The sequence below is a fragment of the Pectinophora gossypiella genome, chromosome 13 (genome assembly GCF_024362695.1).
Source record: "Pectinophora gossypiella chromosome 13, ilPecGoss1.1, whole genome shotgun sequence".
In the NCBI taxonomy this organism is placed as follows: domain Eukaryota; kingdom Metazoa; phylum Arthropoda; class Insecta; order Lepidoptera; family Gelechiidae; genus Pectinophora; species Pectinophora gossypiella.
In genome coordinates this window covers 9,246,085-9,271,650 of record NC_065416.1, presented here as the reverse complement: position 1 = coordinate 9,271,650, position 25,566 = coordinate 9,246,085, and the positions used below count along the sequence as shown (strand labels likewise).

The following is a 25,566-nucleotide window of genomic DNA, read 5'->3' as shown; positions in this document are numbered from 1 at the left end:
AGATACCAATGACAAAGCTTTCTTCCACATATACGAGTAAAGTATCTGTTAGTGGGGACGGTTATGGTCCTTTAAGGATGTTTTAGAGGCGAGCATGCATAAAGTTTTTGATAAGAGGTGATAAAGCGGAAATGGCGTGTCAGGATGTAAGCGCGAAAAATATCCATGATGAGAATAGTCGCAAGTGTCGCCTATTTTCTAAAGGAAAATAAGTGAGATCGTACATTATATGTGTAAATATATGTATTGGTACATCCTAGGAGAGATCTTATCTGTTCTTGGAATACATGTCACAGAAGTGGATTGTCGTATTTACGTGCGTGGTAAGTTGAGTGACCCAACTAGGTACTTAGATCAGACAGACCACACGAACGTATTCTCTATCGGGGTGGGCAGAACTGCAAGTCCCCATAATTTACCACTTATGAAAACAGGATACGATACTATCGCCGTTCCGTCTTGCATAATTTTTCCATACAATGTATGTTCACCCCACGGAATAGAAGAAAGGGGTTGGAAAGGCCCTAACGCGCATTTTGTATGAGAACCGTTGTCAAGGTTCAACCCGACTCACTTTTACTACTACTCCTGCAGACAGATAACTACGATAGCTCTATTGCTTCTCAAATTTCATAGCCCCTTAACCGGCAAGGTATATTTTATATTTTAGGCTGCAATTTTATCACTACTTTTCGTGAGATACTGCATACAAAAGTATTTGTTTGATAAATAACCGATCATACTAAGGTTTTTAGCGTTCCTGCCATAAGGAGGAATCTACTTGCATGATAGTCGATATTTGATTTTTAGTCCTACAGATTATAATGCACAAGACAACATTTTAATATACTATCGTGGAGCTCCGTGCGTCGTAAATTTGCGGACGACTGGAATGCAACGTTGAAGTATTTGCCAGGGCGCGCGTTTCGCGCTCATTGGGTCCTTCCAACATATTTCTTCTGTTCCGAGGTTCACCCAGCGTCAGCAAGTATCGATTTGGGAATACTTACTAAGTGTTAGTCAGGTTGATTTCGGGGTAGTCCACGGAGTTGTAAAACTTCCAGCCGCACGGTGTCTGTGGTTGACAGTACCTGATCGTTTTATCTGACACTTTCTGTAACAAAATTAAATAAAAAGTATATAATACCTACCTAATAAACGAACTTTTCCGGTTTGTTCGCGGATCAACGACTAGACGGACTCGAATTTAGCAATTTGTATATTACAAGCTAGATCGACATCTGCTATAGGAATCATCACGCTATGTAATTTTAAGAGTTGAATAACTCTTAACTGAGCCACTGAGCCACAAGAAATAATAAGTGCCTAATCGAGATTACACACACAGAAAGCTTGGTACACCTTCCTCGTCACCTTGCGATGGATGTACCTCTGACTAGTTCAAATGGAAATATAGTCATGAGATTGTATTAAGAAAAAAACATGGAATACGTGTTAGTTCAAAGTGAAAATAAACAATATTGAGGAATGTCCACAGGGTATCTACCCTGTGTGTGAAAGGAATCTTCCTTTCAGGGTTTCCGCGCTTCGGAAGGCAGGTAAGATATCATTGATCCCGGCTGTAGTCACCATGTTATCCTGAACCTGAGGCCCTCGGGCGGCTTAACAACTCTCCGTGGAGTATACTCCTTACCCCCTCCGGTTGATTGGCCGGCAGTGGGACCTTTATAGGCTGTTTATGTCCTTTACACATAACATTCTCCGAATAATAGACTAAACTATAGAACCACACTTACCTGTTCATCGTCAACTGGGTAACAAGCGGCAACTGCGAGCAAATATAAAAGAGATAATACTCTTGAGGTCATTTTGTTCAATTTTTATCGACAACACCTATAAAAATAAAATTTATAACTCGAGTAGATTCTATCTTTCGGCAACGACGAAAGGAGAATGACATTATTTCATGTGCAATGTTTACAAGCGCAAGCGCATCAATAATAAGTAAGTACTTATTATAACGCTAAAGTACGTGTGTGAGTTTGTTTGTTCGATTTTCACGACGGATGTGGATAAAATTAGGTTTGTAGATAGATCAAGCATTGTATTAACATTAGGCTAAATTTCATCGCGGATTAAACTTCATGTTCCTTTCCTATCGGAGGTTAGACAGCATCATGGCTAAGTATTCTTATTATGGAGACTGCAGTTCTAAAAAGCTATTCGTGCTGCGGCCGAACCAATCTCGCAAGTTCTTCCTCCGGCCGACACTTCCTTCTCCCGACAACTTCCCCTGAATGATGAGCTGGAGCTTGTACTTGTCTTTCCTCATGACGTGACCTATAAAATGCATTAATATAGCATAATTTATACCCTAAATTGAGGAGCTCGGTGGCGCAGCGGTTAACGCGCTCGGTCTGCGATTGTTGAAGTAAAGCAACTTTCGCAAAGGCCGGTCATAGGATGGGTGACCACAAAAAAAAAGCTTTCATCTCGAGCTCCTCCGTGCTTCGAAAGGACCGTAAGCCGTTGGCCCCGGCTGCATTAGCAATCGTTAATAACCATCAATCCGCACTGGGCCCGCGTGATGGTTTAAGGCCCGATCTCCCTATCCATCCATAGGGAAGGCCCATGCCCCAGCAGTGGGGACGTTAATGGGCTGATGATGATGATACCCTAAATTCATACGGACGAAGTCACAGGCTACAACGAGTTACTAACTAAATAAATAAGGATAATTAATATTGTTGATATTTCTTAAAGGGCCTTTGTTTTACTAAGTTCACAGATAAGTAACGAGGTATAATGTGTTTGGTAACAATTCTTAGCTAACTGTGATAACAAGTAAACTATTTTTGTCTCTTATTTGTTTGGGTTTTAACAAAATATAAGTACCTACTTATACAAATGTCTGGTCTGGAACGCATAAAAACTGTTCCCCATCTGTTTTTTTAGCGTTAACCATGGTTCAGTGGTAAATCCAAAGATGAATCAAGCGCTTGTTGGTAAAAGTCCGAATGAACGATTATTATTATAACAATCCGGACTTTCCCCGAGCTCCGGTGTCGGGTTTTCACTAAGACAGTTGGCTCGACCATTATATACGGCAATACGGCTTACAACCTATCACGTTGGTCTGACAGAAAGCTCGGTGAGGCGTGGATACTTAGTTAATCTTGTGATGGATGTACTCTGAATGCCTCAATTGGGTTATAGTCGTGAACTTGTGTTATGTTGTAATTCGGAGTTTAACCAACATCACTTGCGGCAAATTTTAGGATTTCCCTTTTTTTCGGGCTTTTAGAATAACAATCCACTCATATCCACTTATTTTACCTTGAAAACAAAGAAACTACCGTTTCAAACAGATCTCCCTTCTGGCACCTTTTGTATCTGACCACTATAGGGTCAATGGCGTTAGGTTATGTATACCTAATTACACGTAACATGATTATAGAGTTACAGCAGAACAAAGATATTACTACATCTTTAACCGACTAGTACGAAAAAGACGGGAGATATCTACGTCTCTTTTGCACTAGGCGCTACACAGCCTAGTACGAAAGAGACGACAAATATGTCATTCTAATCATGTTATGTTCAATGGTATCTTCTTCTTCTTCCAGTGCCTGTCCATTACTGGACGTTGGCCATCAGCTTTGAGAACTCTTTTCTGTCAGAAGCAAGACGGAACAGCTGTTCTACGGTTGTAACGCCGGTCCATTCGCGAATGTTCCACAGCCACGACTTCTCCTCGCTCGACATCTCCTCCCTTCAATTTAGCCCATCATAATTAATTGAAGCAGCTGGTATCTTTCATTCCTAAGAATATGCCTCAAATAGTATGGCTCAATATTACTTCAAGGCAACCTTTGAACATTATAACTACAATTTTCAGGGATAGGGTTAGGGCGGTGTAATAAGACTTAGGGAGTAAGGGTCCCGTACTGTAATAGAACCGCACTTTCTAGGACCCTTTAAATCCTAGTAAAGTCATTAACATAATATCTTACCTGTTTCCTCTCCAAATGCCTATTCAAGAAGAGATATTGGTACTACGGATCTCGTCTCGACGGTAATTCAATCAAATATTATGACATATTACAAGCATCAGTTGTAAGTATCTAACAATAAGTTGATATTTTAGGATATTAAAAGACACAAACAATATCTACTTACTTGGTTAGAAAATTTAAATCGAAAAGAAATCTTCGCAGCTCTTGTCAAGCCGGCACGAGCGTGTTAACCTTTACACCGGTCCTCCTCCTGTCCATTCAAATTCATTTCGACTTGACGCCAAGAGCTGCGGGTTCAAATCCCATCCGAGTCAGATATTTTCGATTTAAATTTATATATAATAAATCTTCTCTTTGTGAGTTTACCTAATCACGGGTTAAGTGTTATAAAACAAAAATCATCTACTTAGTTCTTATTCATTTATTACGTTATCAAATTAATTCTAATTTCACTAAAATCATGTACGAATAATAATATTAAAAGTTAAAACATTATGCCGAATAGCTAATTTTGCAATTAAAAAAAAACTTAAAAGAATACGCGATCTAAGTTCTAACACAGTCACATGACAATTCCACATTTTTATTTGTTTCGTCATGACAGAAAATTAATTGCCAGAAAAGCTTATAAAAATAATGGTATAAATTAATTAAAAATTATAAAAATAGGAACTTCAAAATAACGCACTTGTCCCGTCCAGCACAATGAATGATACCTAAATACAATATCTGCTAGCTAATACCTAATAAGTACTTGTCGTTTATTATATGATACAGGTAAGTAATAGTTACCCTGGAAATTGTATGATTGCATTAAAATGTACATAGAATAGAGGCGGAATACAAAAACAAATATACTATTTTTCTTTATGATACATTCCAAATGATGATACCTTTGAAGTCCAGAAAAATAATTCGAATTTTAAGCACCACCCATTAAATGAACAATGAAATAATTAAATTACATTTTTAAAACATTCCATTTTATATCTTGTTTCTAAATACATTAATGAATATGATAAAATGTCCTATAAATATAAGAATAAATTGTAACAATGAAGTTTAGACCGCAGCCAAAAGGTGATTTGGGATGATTTGATTTTAAATTAAATATTATTATTGTATCACTCTGAAAATCCTGCGACAATTGTGTCAACATTTTTTTTTAATTATAAATTTTATCCAAAACAGCTTTGTCAAATATATATAAATATAAAAGAATCCGCAAGATTTTCTACGTCAAAGAGAAAAAGTTTGTATTGGCTGCGGCATGTACTTATGAAACGATTATGAAAATGACTCAATGAAACCAAATACATGTTAACACGTTTGAAGGTTTGACTTCGACGTACACACAAACACTAAGTATTATTTGCATTGGCATGAAATATGTAGTTCAAATGGAGGCGAAAAAGTGATGTAGGTAAGTGAAACTTCATACGCATATTATACTCGTAATTGATTTGCGTGACCCGTGGCTGTCTGGGACAAGGGACGTCTGTCGGCGAGGTGGTCGCTCTGAGCCACTCGCTGTTAGCTTTCTGTCTCCTCAGAATTCTCCTCTTCAGCCACGGGAGGCCTGCATCGGTAGATGTACGCGCGGACAGCCACATCGTCTTCGTTCTCCTGGCATACCGTACCGGGGCCGCATACGCAACTGAAAGTAATAATTTTCAAATTTAGTACTAATAATTAATTTATTAACATTGCAATTAGTCTGTACATGTTCTTTGTACATTATCATCTCAGCGGGCTTAGCACCGTAAGCGCGACTCTTTCTCGCCTCGACATACGTCACCCGTCACTCTCTCACACTACTGCACAGAAAGAAACAGATGATCTCTGTCGCGACGAGAAAGAGTCGCGTGCTTACGGTGCTAAGCCAACAGGAATGTTTAGAATTGCCCCAGAAGGTATTCCTGCATATCAGTTTAAGCAGAATACCTGAGTTTTTGTTTCATTTCTGCTGAAAAGGTATTGCTTTGCATTTTTACCAGACTATTCCAGGAAGAGAGCAATGTTTAGTCTAGTAGTAGTAAAGGTCACTTTCGGTCAGAGCAGCAGCAGTAGGTATCTAGCCAATAATGACATGGTCTTTACACTCGTATTCTAAGATGGTTACTCGAACCTTCCCTGACTCTGTCCTCAGTTGAAATGAACACAGCTCTAGATCGGTATTCTTAGACGGCTCCTCAACTTTACCTCGAGTTTAAGTAATATAAAAATAAAATGCATTTATTTCGGGTAGGTACCCGTATTGTAAGATACAATTATGTCACTTTAAAATTAAAAGCTATTACAATGAATTTTTTTTTAAATAATAATGAAATAAAGTTAAAAATTATTAAAATCAAAACTAAATGTACTTTAAATTAAAATCATATTTATTAAAATGAAACTTGTTAAAATGAAAAATGTATTAATATTGAGTAAAAATAAATGTAAAATAATAAAATCCGTATAATCTAGTAAAGCATAACGTTATTAATTTCGTATTGTTTTGTTACCAGTATAATATGCTCGACTCCAGTGAGTACTCTTCAAGTCAAGGACGTATATGACAACTCCTATCGTGTGGGTTGTGAGGTGGATTACCAACCCCATCTGGTGTCAGGATTACTATTGAACCGCCAAGGGCCCGACATGGCTCATGTAACGACTACTAACTTGCATCAGTAAGTAGTAACCGAGATCAACGGTTTAACGTGCCTTCCGAAGCACGGATCATCTTACTTTCGGACAACCAGCCTGTAATGTCCTAACCAAACTAGGGATTACAAAGTGATTTTCGTGATATATCCCCACCGGGATTTCAACCTGGGATCTCCGGAACGTGAGCCGAACGCTCAACCCACTGGACCACGGAAGCCGTAATTACAACTTAAACTAAAATGCTCAGCTGGGGCCGAGTCGAGTGAACATCAGAATACGGGTATTAGATATCCATCTTTTAAATAGGTATTGTACTAACCTAGACCTACAATACACCGCCTGACATACAACATTGCATCAGTTTCAATAAGCATTGACGTCATATAGAGTCAAATGTAATAAATTAGATGCAATCTCGTTTGAGATTGACAAGTTGTACATTGACCAGTCATTTGACTTTATGAATGGACGTACTCGTAGAATTCAATAACCTTAAGATAACCAGGGCCTTTGATGAGCGTAGTAACGATGAATTAATAATAAATGTTTTTATATATTTAAAGTACTGCAGTAGATAAGTAGGTAGGTACTGCGGAACAACGGGTGGAGGTGGAGGCCCGAAGTCCCGGGGTGCCGGTGTAGTAGAGTAATAGTAGTAAGACAGGAGTCAAACAGTAAACTGTTCTTCACAAACAGGAACTTAAATCACAGTTGAACGGTAATACAGGTTGTTAGTGACATCGTAACGAAAACTTTGAAGGATGATTCAGACTATGATTCTGAGTTAATATTAAGTGGAATTTTCCGTCGCAAAAATATAGAAAGGAAAATAATTTTAAAAAAATGATGAATTTTATTATAGGAAATTCCACTTGATATGAACTCAGAATCATGGTCTGAATCATCCCCTTAGTATTCGTTACGATGTCACTAACACCCTGTATATATAATACAATATAAAGACAGTGGACACGGCGACATTTAAGCAATATAGATGTTACTCTTATCAAGGTCGGTCTACAAATGCGAAGAGAAAACCATCCCATTACAGGTAGATATATTAGTAATACTATATAAGTATATAATAGCCCCGATTCCTGCAGACACCGCCTAATTTTATTTTAAGTTATATCCGTCATTTTCATATCCGTCGAGAAGGAAAGGGACGGATGATTCACAGCGCTTAATTTTAGGAAGAATGAGTAAATGAATGAATAACCCGGGCGAATCAAAAGGTACGTCGCTGGTATGCAATCCGTTTGACGTGCTGTCTACTTAACTTTGTCGGGTTATTGACGGATGTAAAATTTTTAGACGGTTGGTTTAGATATGTGCTTAAAATTGACGTGTGTTCCATAAATTTTATGCTTGTCGATTACCCGTCCCTTTCCTTTTCGGCGGATAAGAAAAATGACAGATATAACTTAAAATAAAAGTAGATGGTATTTACAGGAATTAGCACCAATTTATACTTAATAATACCAAATTAGCTACCTACTTATTAATTATTCGTTATACCGCATGCCAGGTCTTACATCGACCGGGTTATCAAAGATTGAAAATGAGCCATTCATTATAGTATTAATTTTAATTAAAGATTTATCTACAGTGTCCTTGGGATTAATTAATTATTTTATTACTTCATTCACGATATACTTTGGCCCCCGCTGACATCACATCACACCATAGTCGATAATGATTTCTCTATACTATCTACTGAGATAGGTACTTTATTAGAAGTCCTAAACTGAGTTCAATACAGGGTGTCATGTATATACATGTGTTAGTGACATCGTAACGAATACTGAGGGCGATGGTTCAGGCCATGATTCTGAGTTTATATCAAGTGGAATTTTCCGCCGCAAAATTATTTATTTTTTGTTATTTTTTTTAATTATTTTCAATTCTATACGTTTGCGACGGAAATTCCACTTGATATTAATTCAGAATAATGAGCTCAATCATCCCTCAGTATTCATTACAATTTCACTTACACCCCATACAAGTACATACAGGTAGCCATACAAGTAGGTATGGTCGTTAGTGACACCGTAACGAATACTGAGGGGGATGGTTCAGGCCATGGAATTTTCCGTCGCAAAATTATTGATTTTTTGTAAGTGTTTTTAATTATTTTCAATTCTATTATGCTTCGCGACGGAAAATTCCACTTGATGTCAACTCAGAATCATGGTCTGAATCAACCCTCAAAGTTTTCGTTATGATGCCTCTAACACCTGTATATATATACATGTACAGCGCTATCTTTATATTGTTTTTGAGGAACATAGCATGGAATTGATGGAAAGTCCCTCATTGGAGAGAGAAGTAATGGTTACCTAGGCGAAGTCGGGCGGTGTCGCCCGATGTTTCTGGAAACACATCTAATGGAGACGAGGCTTAATTCTACCTAAGTTTAGCTACTTTATTCTAAAATTATGAACTGAATAAGTACGAATAGTGCGAGTTATCTTGTTAATGGATTATCCACGTGTCATGCATTCTACTGATCAACAGACTAGTTATAGTCAAGCGACTACCCCAGTAGTTAGTAATTCGGTTATTTCTTAGAGAGAGATGTGATGTAAAAGACGATATAGTGATTAAGATTGAGAAGGGAATGTTCAGTTAGTTTGGACACGTAGAGCGGATAAAGGATTACCAAAGCAGTATATAAAGCGAAGGTTGGTGGTAGAGCTGGCAGAGAAACCTAAAAGGACGTACGATAAGGTGCAAAAGTCCAATCAGTTTCTAGCAAAGTATTAAATTAACTGGTCACACTTAAGGTCTCCTGGTTACATGTCGTTTCTGTAATAGACCAAAAGCACCCACAAAAACATAAATTTTATAATTAGGTATGACAATTAATGGTTTATAATTTCACCACTGTTTACAAATAATCGTTGGGCTCAGTGATCGCACTTTTGCTCTTTGATTGTACGTACATTGACCAAATTGGAGATGTCCTTAGAAAAGGTTCAGTACTTACCTACGATCTACTCTGAAACGGCGTGCGTGTATGAAACGATTAATGAATGTCGAGTGAGCAAGTGTGTCAGGATCGAAGCAAATCGAATTCCATATTCTCTGCCTAACCCGGTGTTTATTTATTTCATAAAAAAAAAATATTTACCTATAGCGTCACACTAGGTAGGTACCTACTCCAACTAATAGCATAACTTTAATGCGCTGCATTTTACTACAATACCTACTTTATTTATATTCAATGTCGTTTTACGTCAGCTATTTCTTGAATACGTACCTACTACGGCATGTTATCAACAAAGGTCATGGTTTTAAAACACAGTACTTTGCCTACGATTAATCAAAACAAATGTTGAATGTTTTTTTTTATTTTATGCTTATGTGGTCTGCTGAGGGCAAAGACCTCCAGAATTATAATCAATATATATATTACTATGTAGTTTATTACGTGTAGGTAATATGTAACTTATATCTTAGTATTACATATGCACAATTACACCTATGCTGCACTATATATTTGGTTTCTATAACTTTCTAATTTACTTAAATATAATTAATTACACGCTGATCTATAATGCGTGTTGTCAGTTTTCGATTTTAAATAATCGAATTCATAATAATATTAAAATGCATCATATCGATTTTATTTCTACTCGAGTGAGTAATCGATTTGTATATTATTTATGACAGTCATGTTACTGGCAACAAAAGTCGGTATTGGCGGGCTGTCGTTACTTTCTAAAAAACAAAAAATTTTCAGAGAACAAATGAAAGTGCGTGCTTGCGTGCGGTGGTAGCCCAGTTGGTAAAACGCGTCCCTCGGGATACGAAACGGGATAATGCTGGGGAGGGTTATGATGATGAAATGAAAGTGTATTAACGTACTATTAAGCAGAGAACAGAAAACAGACAATATTCAGAAACAGATAGGAAAATATATATGTGTGTTTCAGATATCGTGGCTGACTTTGCTAACTGACGTATCTGTATTTTTTTGCTACAGTGATTTGTATCTTATTGACATCAGTGATGATAGGTATAATATAGCAATCAGCAAGTTATAAACTTAAAATAAAACTAATAATAGAACTTAACAGCTTGCAAGAAGGGTACATTTACGCCGAGAAGGGTACTTTTTATTTACGTACTATTAAGTTCTATTAGTTTTATTTTAAGTACCATCTCAGTACATAGTTACCCTATCGCCAAGAACATTAATCTCCAAAGGAAAAAAGTTGATTTACCTAACTGGTGCGTCAGTTTGACAAATTCTGAGATTATCGGATCAGAGGTTATCAGTAGGTATTGTGGTTTGAAGTCATTTTTAGTTGTCCCATTTGTGTTAAATGCAATTAAGAGTTTTTGTATCCAATGCAGCAAATATAGCGCACCGATTAGACAAATTAAGTATGATCTGCTGCGCTCAAGATAATCAGAAAACAAAGCTGAAAAATATTTAAGTACGCCTGTTGTTGAGCCTGCTACCTATCTCACAGTGAGAGTTAACCCTTATCCAACCTAGTCTTCATCCAACTAAGCTACCAAGGCTTAAAATGAAAAATATACATATTTGGAATTAAAATAGATACTTACTATAAAGCGGTTGTAATTGGTAGAGTTGGAAGAGAGAGGCCTTGGCAAACATACCGCGACCAAATTCAGAATATCTTAAAGAAATACCAAAGTAAGTACTCTAAACCGGTCAATTTAGTTGTCAGGATCGTGGAGTTCCGTGGTGTCTGCCACCCTATTGGATTACAGGCGTGATCTTATGAACGTACTTACTATGAATTAGTGAGGTTTAAGTCGATGAATTTGGCCGGTGTGACCTGGTAAGTAGACCACGCGCAGGGAGTCTGAGGGTCGCAGATCTTCGGCGGTTTGCTTGTTGTTGTTGTACTGGAACTGACCTCACGGTGTACCTCCTCGTCGGGGTTCATCGCCCGCTGGAACCAAACAACATACTCATTGAAATAAATACATAAAATATAGCTACCTCGTAATTCGTCCGTTTTTCGACAAAAAAAAAACCTAACGCCGGTTGCAGACCAAGAGCTATGCCTAGCTCGTATAACTGACGAAATCTTCCATATTGTTTGCGTAACAAGTGCATAACTATGGAAATCTCCGCCAGTTATGCGTGCTAACATAGCTTAACTCTTTGTTTGCAACCGGCTACATACTTCACGCAGAACTGGGGACGCGGGCCAGGATGTGGGATTTCGTGCTAAACCGCTAGCAAACGGCAAACAAATTTGCTGGTTCTGTGTGATTCAAGCTTTAGTGATAGTATTCTCATCACATGACCACGTTGACGTAAGCGCCAAGTTCGATAAAGTCAGCAGATAAGGATCAATTAAACTTTACTCTTTCCTACTTAGTATTACATACAATAAAGTATCGATCTGTATTGTTGATTTACACCTACTACGACTATACTCTAAATCTATAATTTCGCACACTATACAACAATGTATACCTAACCAATAACAGTGGCATGGTGAGGCGTGAAGATAATAAATGACAACAATATATTGTGCAACATGCAATATTGGAATAAAAAACCCGATGTAAGCATTTTCAAGAACTTTCTCTGAGGTCATTGACAATAATCTAATAAAAACCGGAGGCCTCTGACAAATTAAAAACATTGGTTGAGTCACGTCACTTAAATAAAGACGGTTCGACTATGAAAATATTCCATTCAAAACATATTGCGTCTTGGATTCAAGGGGCAGCAGATACATTTGGCTAAAGTATTTATTTAATGGACTTATCCTTTGTCGTAACGGATTTGCGTATGAGTTATCTTATCGTAAGAGGGGCGGGGCGGAAGTCGGTCTATTGGAGTAGCGTGTGGTTGGCGCCCTTGAGCGTATCCGTCCACGCCTCGCACCATGAATGAACGGACGGATCACTATTTTGCATTCTCACGTGGCGCACGTAAACAGGATCTGACGCGCGATGTGGGTCGATGACCACCCATTCTAGTTTCCTCTAAGGAGTTTCTAACACTATACTGCGTAACGGACGGGATATAATGGCGCTGTGTTAACTTGTTTGAAGTCGCTGATATGCGCATCGCTGCCCTTTCGACGCGCGTAAACAACATTGCGTTGCGTAAACGAGCACTGAAATTAATATACGCTGTGTCAGTGTGTGTGAGAAGAGCCCTAAGAACACGTTTTTCTTCATTGTCTCTGGCGTCATACAAGACCGTACTGTTCCGGAGTAGACGGAGGAAGCAGATATCTAGTCACATCAAATACACCTTCCTGCGACACGCCATTGCGCATTACTATGTGGTAGTAATAGATGACTTTGTATGACAATGAACATAATAATAACATTAAAGCAATTCATCTAAGAAAGCAATATTGCTATTTGACATTTGTTGACACTTACTTTTATATGCGCAAATGTCAAACTGCAACATTGCTTTCTTAGATGAATTGCTTCGATGTGACCATCTTAACCCCCCAGTAAGTATTCTATCTGGCATATTGATAGACATAGCGGGCGAGTTGTGCATGTACTAAACACCTCTGCTTATCCCCATCGGAGTTAAAGGCGTGATGCTATGTTATGTTATATTGATGAGATTTGTTACTAACAGCTGACTGTTAGACCATCGGAAGTAACAACTAGCCGTTGCCAGTAAGTATTGTTCTATTTTGTTTATGGCCTTAGCTCACTCCGGTAGCAAAGCCCAGCGCGATAGTTTACCAATGAACGATCTCTCTCTCTCTTTATTTAAGAGCTGCGCTCTTGTCGGTGGAGTAATCGCCTTCAATACTCCATAGATACGGCGTGTAGAACGGTGGTTGCCCCAATCGCTTTCCGTTCCGCAGTACACCGACCAATTTCTCAATCGGTGATGTTCTAGCTAGAGCCCTACCAGAATCCATTTCGTCGGCCTCCAACCAGAATGAATGCTCATGTGATGGGATTTTTTTAAATAAAATTGCGGGACAGTGAGTCACGTTGGTAATAAAACGACACGGCCACGGCCATCGAAGGGCTATCGGAAATAGAAACGGAGCGTGGGCCCGCCATCACGTTCACTCTAGTGTTGTACCAAGCGAGTGTGATGTATTCTTCTTCAATTTATTCAACTACTTACGCTTAAAACATGAATAACCCGTATACGTATGATTACGCATTACGATCATCATCCGAAATTGTTTTCTAAGTCTACTAAACGTAAATATGGTTAACAGTAAGAGTGCAGTCATGAGCAATATTATATACCCACTTTAGAACCCTGTCACACTAACATATTTGACATTTAATGAGACTTACTGGTCAATTTGTCGAAAAAGGTAATGTGACATGATATCAAAGTGTATATATATTAGTACTCGTAACCGTACCTATCTAGCAGCTGGCAAGGACAGCTGTCACAAATCTGTTGCTGTGAAAATCAGTGCCATAATCTAGCTACAGCTAGGCTAGGCTTTTGTGAGCTGCAACCGTTTGGGCATTATTTATAATTCAATTGTTAATTACTACGACTATACAATAATGAGATTTGATTTGATTTGAATAATGTAAGTAAATGAGTATTTTTGCGGTAAAAATATTTTTCTTGTTCTTTCTTTCTTACAGTGACTAACCAACTTTTTCCAACCCAATAGTGACTATTATAGACGTGAATCATGTAAATATGTATTTCTAGTATTTTCGTCCCAGTCCTATGCACGGTCCGTGCGCTAGGTATACTATTGACTCCCCACAAATGCGAATAACAAAAGTCCCTTAGACTAAACAATATTGCTATTAGTAGTTGCCACTTCTACGTATTGAGAACAGCGCTAACAAGGTCGCATTCGCCATAAAGGTCGGGAGAAGCTAGTCGAGGACCGAAGAAGTTGGCGCTGGAGAGTTAAAGCTGGACGAAAGATCCATCTAAGGACAACTAGACGTTGACAGGCATTTCATCCTTATGTTGTGGATATACCACCAATCCGCACTAAGCGTTTTGCCTGCAAAAGAAAGACTTTGATGGGAACTGCAAAGGTATGGAACTGTCTGCGTCGTCTGTTTTTCCGACTGGTTATAATCTAGGAGTCTTCAAGGCTATAGTGAAGAGCCATTTGCTAGGTAAGCGTGATCCATCCTGGACCACATCGTCACTTAACATCAGGTGAGATTGTGGTCAAACGCGAGCCTATTATATTTAAAAAAAGATCCACGATAGTGCCTGGTTTGATCTGTTGGTAGAGAAACGGGCCAGGCGACACGAAGGTGGCACGGAACTGACTACATCTGCAGGGCACGTGGTAAACCTTGCAGCTCACGCATTAGCTTAATAGTCATGAATAAAAATGCCTCCTAGACACTGTCTAAAACATTTGAAAAAGATGAGGCCTGATGATGATGAGGTACTTAAGTAATTATGCGTACCGATGGCCTTCTTCGAAGTCAACAATAAAACTGATATTAGTGGTTTATTTACAAATTGGTTAGCGTGGTCAGAGCTGAATTGAAAATCGAATATTATACCACTTCGGAAAAAGCTTTCGGTTGGTAGGTACTACTTTAGGGCTCAGAAATGCACAATCTGAGTTTCGTTTAGAATCTAACCCCAAATACTAGTATCTCAGTGAAGACTTATTTGACGTGACTACTTATAGATTTTCCACATAATGGCACTTACTACTTGGCCGGAAACTAGTGAAGTCAAAAATCTAGTGCGTAGTTTACGATTAAGTATGGCTATTCATATCTACTGCGCATAAAAACTTAAAACCGAATGCCCTTTTAAAATCCAAACCCCATTGTTAACTATTGTGCCTGGTAATGACGGCCTTAGACATATACCAATGTATCACATAGAAGAGAGGGGGCTACTAACACAAGTAAATATTTGCTTAAAAGTAGTCCCAAACACGAGGATTGACGATTTTTGGTAAATAAATATTTTTTTCGGTTTGATTTGAGGGGGATATACATAGTAAATGTCATCCAATAATAATAATAATAATAATAATTTATTTATTAAAGACAACACAGATCCATTTATTTGTTAGTACAATTCACTTAACTTATGTTAGTACCTTATAACTAGAGGGGATTTGACACGCTTTATGAGGTCCAATATCAGAGGACTGTCACACCTATTAGCGATACAAATCTACTTACAATAAAATCACGTGGAAAAAATACTGTAAGTATTTATTTTTACCTGATAATTTAGAAGCAGCTGGGATTAAATGAGCAGCAGTACCTATCGGCAAGTGTTAATAGGAGGCCAGAGTTTGCTAACTGTAAGATTTTAAAGTACCTAATGTAACGATAACAATTTCACTACATCATGTAGTTTAGAACCCTATCGTATTAATTTATTTATCATTTCGTAAGATTTCCAATTCAATTTGTGAAATAAGTTAATGCGACGTGGTTCTAAACTGATTTCCTTAATCGCTGGTAGGTATTCGTAAACAGACATTGATTCTTTTGCGATAAACAGACAAAATGCGTTTAAGTAGTTTAAACAACACCTTCCTTTGCGGTTGCAATCGTGTTAAAAGTAAAACTACCTACATCTATCTATTAATTAAAAAGTTTAAAACGAGTATACCTAGCTATAAAGGTTTTTTTTTTGTTCCTACTAATGTTATATCGTACTAATGTCAAAACACGTTCAAAATATTACTGGCTCCCCGATGATTTAGACCAAAGTGGGACAAACGTTATAGGTGGGTAAACTTACTTATAAAGAATTTTAAGGTACCCTCGTAAGATCTGGTTTCCAACACAATGGTTAAAACAATGGAGATTGGATTTTAAAAGGATATTGGACCTTTACGGCCATAACTAACTCCATTTAAATAACTGATAAAAGAAACAAAAATAACTGTCGGTAAGCATTCTGTTGAGTACCTACTCCCGTTTTATAGCTTTTTTCATTATGCTGTTAGACTCGGCCATAACACTTTTAAAACAGATAAAATGTTTAATTTGACTTTCAGAAACATTAAAGGCGAACCAAAAAGGAACTTAATTAGAAATGCGAGAGTACGTAACTACGTTTATTTCGTTATTTTACACTATAAATAACGCTGGTATTGTAGGTATATAGCGTATTTAAAATTATGTTTTAAACTGTACAAGCAAATGACAGACGCGACGAAACGATTGGAAAAGACTCGCCGTAGCGAGAATCGCTGTTCGGGCAGTCGCTGTCAACACCATAATTCTTGCTAGTAACCTACCTAACCTAAAATTACACAAAAGTGTTATCATTAGCGTTTTGAATGCGGGATTTGTTGTAATTATACAAATCAACCGCGACACAGTGCGGTTCCAAGTCCCGCTTCACGCTTAGGAAAATACGTTTCCGGTGCCGCCTCTGTTTGACGGTAACATACATACATAAACTCACGCCCGCCATTCCGAATGGGATGCGCAGAAGCACGAGTTATCGAAGACAACTTGCAGCCACTATTGATACTAAGTCCTCAGATGGTTAAGATGAACCTTATGGTGACAAAGGCTATCGGCCTATCACCCGTATTAATAGACTAGTTTCCAAATAGTCAAATCAGTTACTTTTTACTAAACGTCAAAACACGAAATTACTATGGAATTTGTACGAAAAAGCAATCTGTGACGTCATAAAAAATGTGACAAAATGTCGCATATTACATTATCCTTTATTAAAATTCATAATTAAGTTAAATAGAAAAAATAAAACGTTTTTTGTCACCCTTAAATCTTTAGTCTTTATTTAGTAATCAGATTTTTTTAAATTTATCTTTGACCTAGGAAACTACCCAATTGCCCATCATGTTAGACAGGATACAATCCCTCTGTCGGATTTTACGACATGCCCGGGAAGACAAGCAGGTGGACATGTTCTATTTTTTATTCGCTCCTATTATGTTGGTAACAAAGTTGAACTAAAGATACCGACAAGTTTAATTTCTATTATTATAAAGCAATTCATTGAGGACGTAATCAGTACGGCTATACGAGCCATCACAAAGCACACTATAGAGCAGACTTTCCAAACTCTTGTCCTTGAACGACAACCTTTAATAAGTCCACCAAATGCTATCGCTGCAGTCGAAATTAACTGAAGCATCATCACAATTAAGGTGTGAAGCTCCTTACGTAAAAACGCTGCAAATCACAGTACCTTCTTATTAAAAAAAAAATATTCAACTTTTTTAATTGAGTCGATGTCGATAGCAAGTAGGTATGTGTTTTCAAAAGTACGGTAGATTAAAAAAAAGCTATCGAGAAAAATCTCGAAAGCTCATTCGAATGTCCAACTGTCTTGCGATTCGAAATAAAGTTGTCAAGTAATTGCTATACTAATTTAGGGCTAAATAAGACCTACCCTATATTTCTGGTTCACAATAAGTGTTCATGGAAACAATTAAAATGTGATCTCTTTTTTAATTAACATTTTTTATATATTTTTCTCTACCTTCTGTTTCTATTGATACTTAAATGTTTAATATGTGGGAAGCTCTGAAATGAAGTGTTGATATTTACAAGTGATGTTGGAATAATTAACACGACATGTAAACAGGTGACAAGAGATAATAATTATTATTCATGTAAATCTCAGATTATCGAAGAATACCTGTCTCCAGTATCTCCTATGTTTTTGACGTCTATTTTTAACGTAATAAATATAAGTTAACAACTTCCTAGTGGCTTTCCAGGCTACGTTCCCAAAAAAATATAAATAATATAGATATTATGGCGCTGTCGAGATTTAACCCGTTAATTACCTATTTTCATATTACGCGGGTAAGTACATAATTATTCAAAAATACAATATAATGGCAGAAGCATAATAAAAATAATTGTTGCTTGATATTTGAATCACATTATATTATTATATAGAATTATGTTGCTACCTCTAATGCTTCTCTTTATTTTGATGAGAATAATAATCGGTGGAAGTTCCATCTGCGTCAAATCTACATTAAGTCACGTCAAAAAAAAAAGGGTGGAAGATACAATTACATCTTGGGTGTAAAAAAGAAACAAAGATAAAAGATGCATAAAATGTCTGTTATCTATGAAATTAGAAGGTTAAACGAAGAAAAAAGCTGTACAGCGCCATCTAATTATTTTGAGGAACGTAGCCTTGAAACTCCCTCATTAGGGTAGTCAGGAGGTAGATTCATCGCAAGAAGAAACAAATACCCACACCTCACCGAGCTTTCTGTTAGACCAACGTGATATGCTGTGAGCCGCATCGCCATCTATAATGGTCGAGCCAACTGTATTAGTGAAAACTGCACTTAAGATAAATTAATAAATCATTGGAGCAAGTCCGGCACCGGGGTTCGAAGCTGCGCCACAGCGACTATACACGTATACATCTATTTTTATATCAATCACTACATCATTTTTAAAAACAGGGGAAACCCTAGTGCAGGGCCCGCTATTAACTTGTGTTAATTTTACTTTATTTGGTAAATAAATACATACATACATACATACATAAACTCACGCCTATTTCCCACCGGGGTAAGCAGAGACTATAGAATTCCATTTGCTTCGATCCTGACACACTTCTCTTGCTTCCTCCACATTCATCAATCGCTTCATACACGCACGCCGGTTCAGAGTAGATCGTATTGAACCTTTTCTAAGGACATCTCCAATTTGGTCATCGTAAGCCCTTCTCGGTCTTCCTCTGCCAGCCCTACCATCAACTTTCGCTTTATATACCGCTTTTGCAATCCTATTATCCTTCATCCGCTCTACGTGTCCAAACCAACCTAACATTCCCTTCTCAATCCTAGTCACTATATCGTCTTTTACACCACATCTCTGTCTTATCACACTGTTTCTCACTCTATCACTCAACACACCGCAGATGCTACGCAAAGACCTCATTTCTACGGCATTGATCCTACTTACATAATAAATCATTTAAATAAATAATTTTTACTTTTTTACTTTTTAAAAAAGGAGTGTTCTTTGTGGGACTAGCTGCTGCTGGTCACCTGTATCACTGCCTTAAGGTTCATTAAAATTAGAGTTCGCACCAAAACTAGCTGAAAATGCTCTTCAGAGTTTCAGTTACTTATATCTGTGTTACCTATACGCCGTGTGGCCAAGTAATGTCATTTAATATAATATACTAACATAGTTCGTAAGTCTATTGTTTTACTAACATTATATGGATGCAGAATCTTAAATAAATATTTTATTATTATTATATCTCTGACTACCCCCATTAAATCAATCAATATTTAAAAAAAGGAGTGTTCTTTGTGGGACTAGCTGGTCACCTGTTATCACTGCCTTAAGGTTCATTAAAATTAGACTTCGCACCAAAACTAGCTGAGAATGCTCTTCAGAGTTTCAGTTACTTATATCTCTGACTACCCCCATTAAATCAATCAATATTTTAAAAAAGGAGTGTTCTTTGTGGGACTAGCTGGTCACCTGTTATCACTGCCTTAAGGTTCATTAAAATTAGACTTCGCACCAAAACTAGCCGAGAATGCTCTTCCGAGTTCCGATCACTTGTATCTCTGACTACCCCCATTAAATCAGTTATCACAAACCCGCCTTATGCATAGAAGCTTTATAGTTAATCTGTCGATAGGTTTATGTGATACCGTATTCTGTTACGGAATTTTAAATATCGTTAAGTATAACGAATTTAAAAAAAAAATTAAAAAAGTAAATGTCAAGGACACGCTCAAAATATATGAATAGAACAGGAACAGATGCAAGCCTGCTCAAAACAGAAAATCAAGCCTGTAATCCATAGCGAGGTGGGGCAAATCGATAGGTTACAAACTACCAGAACACAATTTGGTGCCTTTTTGGTATTCGAATTCTAAGACACTTACATAGGTACATTACATTATACATCAACTCACGCCCGTAATCCCTAATAGGGCAAATTTATTATAAAAATGATAAATCTAAAACATAGTCCCAAATAGGGTGTGCAGAGCCACAGGTAATCTACTAATTAGACTATTCGCAGCCACTTTTAAAACGATATCCGAAGATGGATAACGAACCATACATACATATCGTCACTGGAAAGGCAAAATTACGTAAGCGCCAAAAGGCCATTTCGAGAAAAAGCCGTTTAAAGTTTCATTTTTTCGTTTTTTTATCATAACTTTTTACCCAATTATCCAATTTAGATGATGTCAAAGTAAGGTTACATTGTTTTTTAATTTTCTATGTCCAGCAATACATATTATAACTGTTGGATTGCTATTTTAGGATATAGTGGCGCTTACGTAAAAATGACTTCAGTTTACAGTAAAGCAAATTTACTTAACCGCCATCTGGTTAAAATATTATTTGGAAGCATAATTACTTACAGCTCTTACGACAATGCATACGAGAACGACAATATTTCTTTAAATATAATAATACTGTAATGTTAGCGGAGTAAAAGTTACTGTAACGACTTTTACACATCTGCTCTCATTATGTAAAAATTGCCTACAAAGTGATCGATTGATTATGTCAGTTCACCAAAAATTCTTTAAAGTAAGTTTTTGTAATATCTTACATGGGTAAAAAGACGTAAGAGACAAATAATTATTCTTAATACCTCTTTAAACTACTTATTACTTCAATTGATTTATAAAAATGGCTATTAAAATACTGAAGTGCCAGAAATAAAGTTTCATAAAATATAAATAATAGCGTACAACCCGTTATCTGTTTGTAAAAGTTTCTTTTTAACACTTTCAAAGACAGAACGTATACGGACGTTCCGATTCCAAGGTGCCATACTACCTATTATGAACCACCAATGACCCATGGTCTCTGTCCGTGAAAGGGTTAAACGGTTTTATTTAGCTAAACCCGTACGGTATATTTGTATCAAAATTAGATATTGCAATTTAAGTACCTTCCTGTTGTCAGATTGATCTGAAATTTGGTACGCACCTTTAATTCCGATGTCAATACAATATAATAAAATCAATAACATTATAAATCTAAGATGGCAGCCGGTACATAATGGGGGATTACATATTTTTCCACAACCCCCTCAATATGGGTATCAAAGATAGGACTACACTAGTAGAATACTGTCATTATGTCAAAATTTCAAATCCAAGATGGACGATATTACAAAATGACTGAAAGAAGGATGTTGCCCTTAATTTTGTCATTGTCATCCACCGTCCATAATATGCAGGGCAGCACAGTGGATCGCTGGGTGGGGTCGCTCCGCGAAGCCTGTGAAATCCCCAGGAGGCTTCTGAGCTTCTGGAAGGAGATAGGTTGGCTTACGTAGTCAACAATTACACGCATAATGGGCCACCTTAGAGTCTAAATGCGGAAAACAGAGCCCACTAACATAACATAACATATGCAGGGCAGCACAGTCGACCATGCAGTAGTATATTTGGGCTCAAAATTGTTTGAATTAGGACAAGCATACGTGGCTCTAAGTCGAGTCAAGTCTCTGGAAGGGTCAAGTCTTTTTAATTCCTCAATAATTCCCCTTATTGTTTTTAAGAGTATTTACCACGAAGTTTAATACACTTTTCCATTCGCTCGAACCAGGTATTATTTAACATTTATTCCACTCCAAAGTAGAAGTGTTCAAAATGGCTGACTTGAAAGCGTTGGCCGCTTCTTCACCGCACTGGAACCTTTGACCGCGAAGAGTTTCTTTTTTAATTTTAGGAAATGTAAAGAAATCATTGGAGCTTAGGTTATGGAGGATGGTCAAGAATTTCTACGTTTTCCTGCTTCAAATAATCGTTTGACGAGCGGTGTGTGAGCTTGCGTTGTCATGGTGCAGCATCCTGCACTCCTGCGCATCATCATGCGTCGCTTTGGGTTAGATTTTCGAAGTTCGGCGATGACTTGTGGTAAACAAATTGTGGTATACCAATCTGCATTAACCGTCCTACGATCTTCAAGTGCAATTGTCGCAACATGACCGATTTTCTCCACGAAGGTAGCCACCATCTTCTTTGAAGTGCTTCGAGAGCGAACAACTTTAGTCGGCTTTGACTCGTTTTGGAAGACCCAAACTGTGGATTATTGTTTGGAATCAGGATAATAGCATAAATCCAAGATTCGTCACCACTGATGATGTCGTACACGTGATTTGACTCTCCTCGGTTGAACCTCTGAAGAGTTTTCTTACACCATCTGACGCGGGCTACCTTATGATCGTCAGAAAATGCGGGATGCAACGGCAAACTAGTTTTCTCACACCAAGTGCCTCATTCAATATCGTTTAAATGGTTGTCCCTGAAATGCCTAATAACGCCTCTATTCTCGGTATGTCACATGACGATTTTTGAGGATTAGTTGTCTCACAGCAACGATATTATCTTCAGTGAAGGCGGATATCCACGCTCGAATTCTAAATACCAGCGTTCGATAGCTCGCAGACATGGCACTTCATCGTGGAATAGAGATTTTAACTGTTTGAAACACTGAAGTCGCAGTAGGCCTCTTCGAAAGTTATAGAAAATTTTTCTTTGTAAGATTCATTTTCGGACATGGTCTGACAGATTCAAACCAACGCTGTGACTAAACAATTGCATTAATCCTAATGCTTTCAATTGTTTTGATATTCGAAATTCCAACAAATTTGAATTTAGAGTTCTCAATTCAAAATTGGCGCTAAATATGCAAACGACAGAACTTAAAAAGTATAACAAAGTCGCTTTTTCTGTCCCTATATCCCTATGTACGCTTAAATCTTTAAAATTGCGCAACGGATTTTGATGCAATTTTCTTTAGTAGGTAGAGTGATTCAAGAGGAAAGTTTATAGGTATGTATAATAACATCCAATAAATAGTGTAGAAATACTGTTATTTTTGAGGATTTTAATGTGATGTCGTAAATAATTTCATTTTTCCTCAGCATTGCATCCGAGCGAAGCCGGGTCGCTAATAAATTATAAAATCAATTCTAAAATAGTTTTACTTTTAGATCTATTGTTAAAAAATAACTTCCTGGGAAACTTACTGCTAGCCCACAAACTTGCTTAATAACAGCATAAAAATGCGAAGGCAAATTTACGTACACGCCTTACTTATTCTAAATACTGTAAGTCAAAATTACTTATTCGCCATTCACTGCATAAACATGCTAAGACATTTTTTTCTTATACGCCTTACTTATTTTAAAAGCTGTAAATAAAAATGACTTATACATAGTCTATTTTTTATTTTCAGTAGTCCAAAATTACTAATAAAATGATACTTTTCAAACTATAGAATGCCAAATTTACTTAAAGTTAATATGTAGTTATTATATAGGACCACAATATTACTTATACACCAGTCACGAAAAAAACACCAAAATCTTGTCGTTTAAGAAACTGGAATTGAAAAAAGTCAACTATTTTCAAATTTACGTAAGCGCCAAAAAAGTGCTCGTATCGCAATGCTACCCAGACAGATCGACGCAGAATGAAACGCTGATTCCGAATATATAAAAAACCCAAAATACCTATTTTGGCGCTTACGTAATTTTGCCTTTCCAGTGACGATATCTACCTACCCACCTATTTCACTTTTATTAAGTAAGGTTGAGGTAGGTAGGTAAAGTAATTGATACTACGAATCGGTTTCACATTACGTCACCGTTTCTGCAAATAGATAATATACTTAATAATGATATAATGCACTTACAATGTAAACAATATTCAATACATTTTAAAGAACAGCAAATACAAAGCCAATGCGTAGTAGCTACCTCACTAACTGTGTTGTAGGTAGCTATACGTTTGGTGCTTTCTCCGAGTAAAATCATTTTATACACAATTTTTGTGACGTTACAGCACTGGCAGTAAATATTTATTAATTTAAAGTTGAAAAGACGATAAAAGAAAAACTATTTGCGCGCCGTGGGAAAGAAAAGTTCATTGAACGAGTGTTAATAATAAATAAAACTTACCCTCTCTTTAGCCACCATTGCTGCGGTGAAAGCACAAATCGTGAGGAGTATCAGTCCACTCTTCATTGTCACTGTGTTTTTATTACTTTCGTTAGTAATTCCGTGTGTTTATTTAGTGTTTGAGTGGATGCGAAGTTTGCGTCGCGAAAGTCGCGAAAAGTGCGCAGCGTACTCGGTGAGTGTTTGTTACAGAATGGACGGGGCGGGCGGCGCGCGGTTATAAGTAGGCTGACCGGCGGGACATAGGGCTGGCTGCCCCGCCACTAATTTAAATTACCTCCTCGAAAAAAAAAACAAATGAGCTTTATAGCTCTTTTTTGCTTCTAGGTAGACTGGGAGCGAACAATACAACAAGAATCCGAACACAGAGACGAACAGTCTCTATTTCTAACATCATTATTACCTACAAAGGCCTTATTAAACTACCAGATCCTTTCGATCCAATGCATCGTGGGTAGATTATTATCTACCCATAATTAATTTGAAGATTGCATATTTGAGATCTTTATGCCGTCTACCCGATTTGCTGTAAAATACCCGATCCAGACGCGTCGGGCCCGATGGATTGGGTAGTGTAATAAGAACTTATGGGCGATGGGTCACCACGATCTCCATGCGGACCATTGAATCTCATAATCATACATATAGCTATAGCTAAGTTAGGTCTTAAGTTAGATTAGTTATGTTCAGCCCATTAGGGATTGCAGGTGTGAATTGATGTTTGTTATGTAGTATTTAAGTATATTTCGTATTTATATTTGTTTTTGTAAGAATATATACGAGTTTTAGCTTGAAAAATTACACAAATGGGGTGCGTTGAAGGTTGATATGTATGTACGAATAAAATATGAAAATGTACACCGTGTTCATTAAATGTGTCAGGGGTGTAGCTATCGCCATATATCTACAGGGGCCCCGGGCTGCAGAGGGCTCCCCTACAAAATTTGATACAAGGCCCGTTTAAGGCACGCTAACGCAGTTTAGTTCAATTCAGTGGAATTGGATTTCAATTTACTTCTACCGTCAATAACCCTTCCTGATTTTCTTCGACAGACCCTCAATTCCACT

General features: G+C 37.3%; 1 protein-coding gene across 1 annotated transcript; it reads right to left on the bottom strand.

The window, feature by feature from the left end:
* Positions 1–4,383: 4,383 nt before the first annotated feature.
* Positions 4,384–24,703, bottom strand: LOC126371968 (uncharacterized). Its single transcript, XM_050017445.1, has 3 exons — positions 24,499–24,703; positions 11,400–11,560; positions 4,384–5,634 (listed from the first exon to the last, which is right to left on the bottom strand). Exons 1-3 carry the CDS (start codon positions 24,562–24,564, stop codon positions 5,511–5,513), a joined length of 351 nt encoding a protein of 116 aa, XP_049873402.1. The 5' UTR covers positions 24,565–24,703; the 3' UTR covers positions 4,384–5,510.
* Between the last annotated feature and the right edge of the window lie 863 nt (positions 24,704–25,566).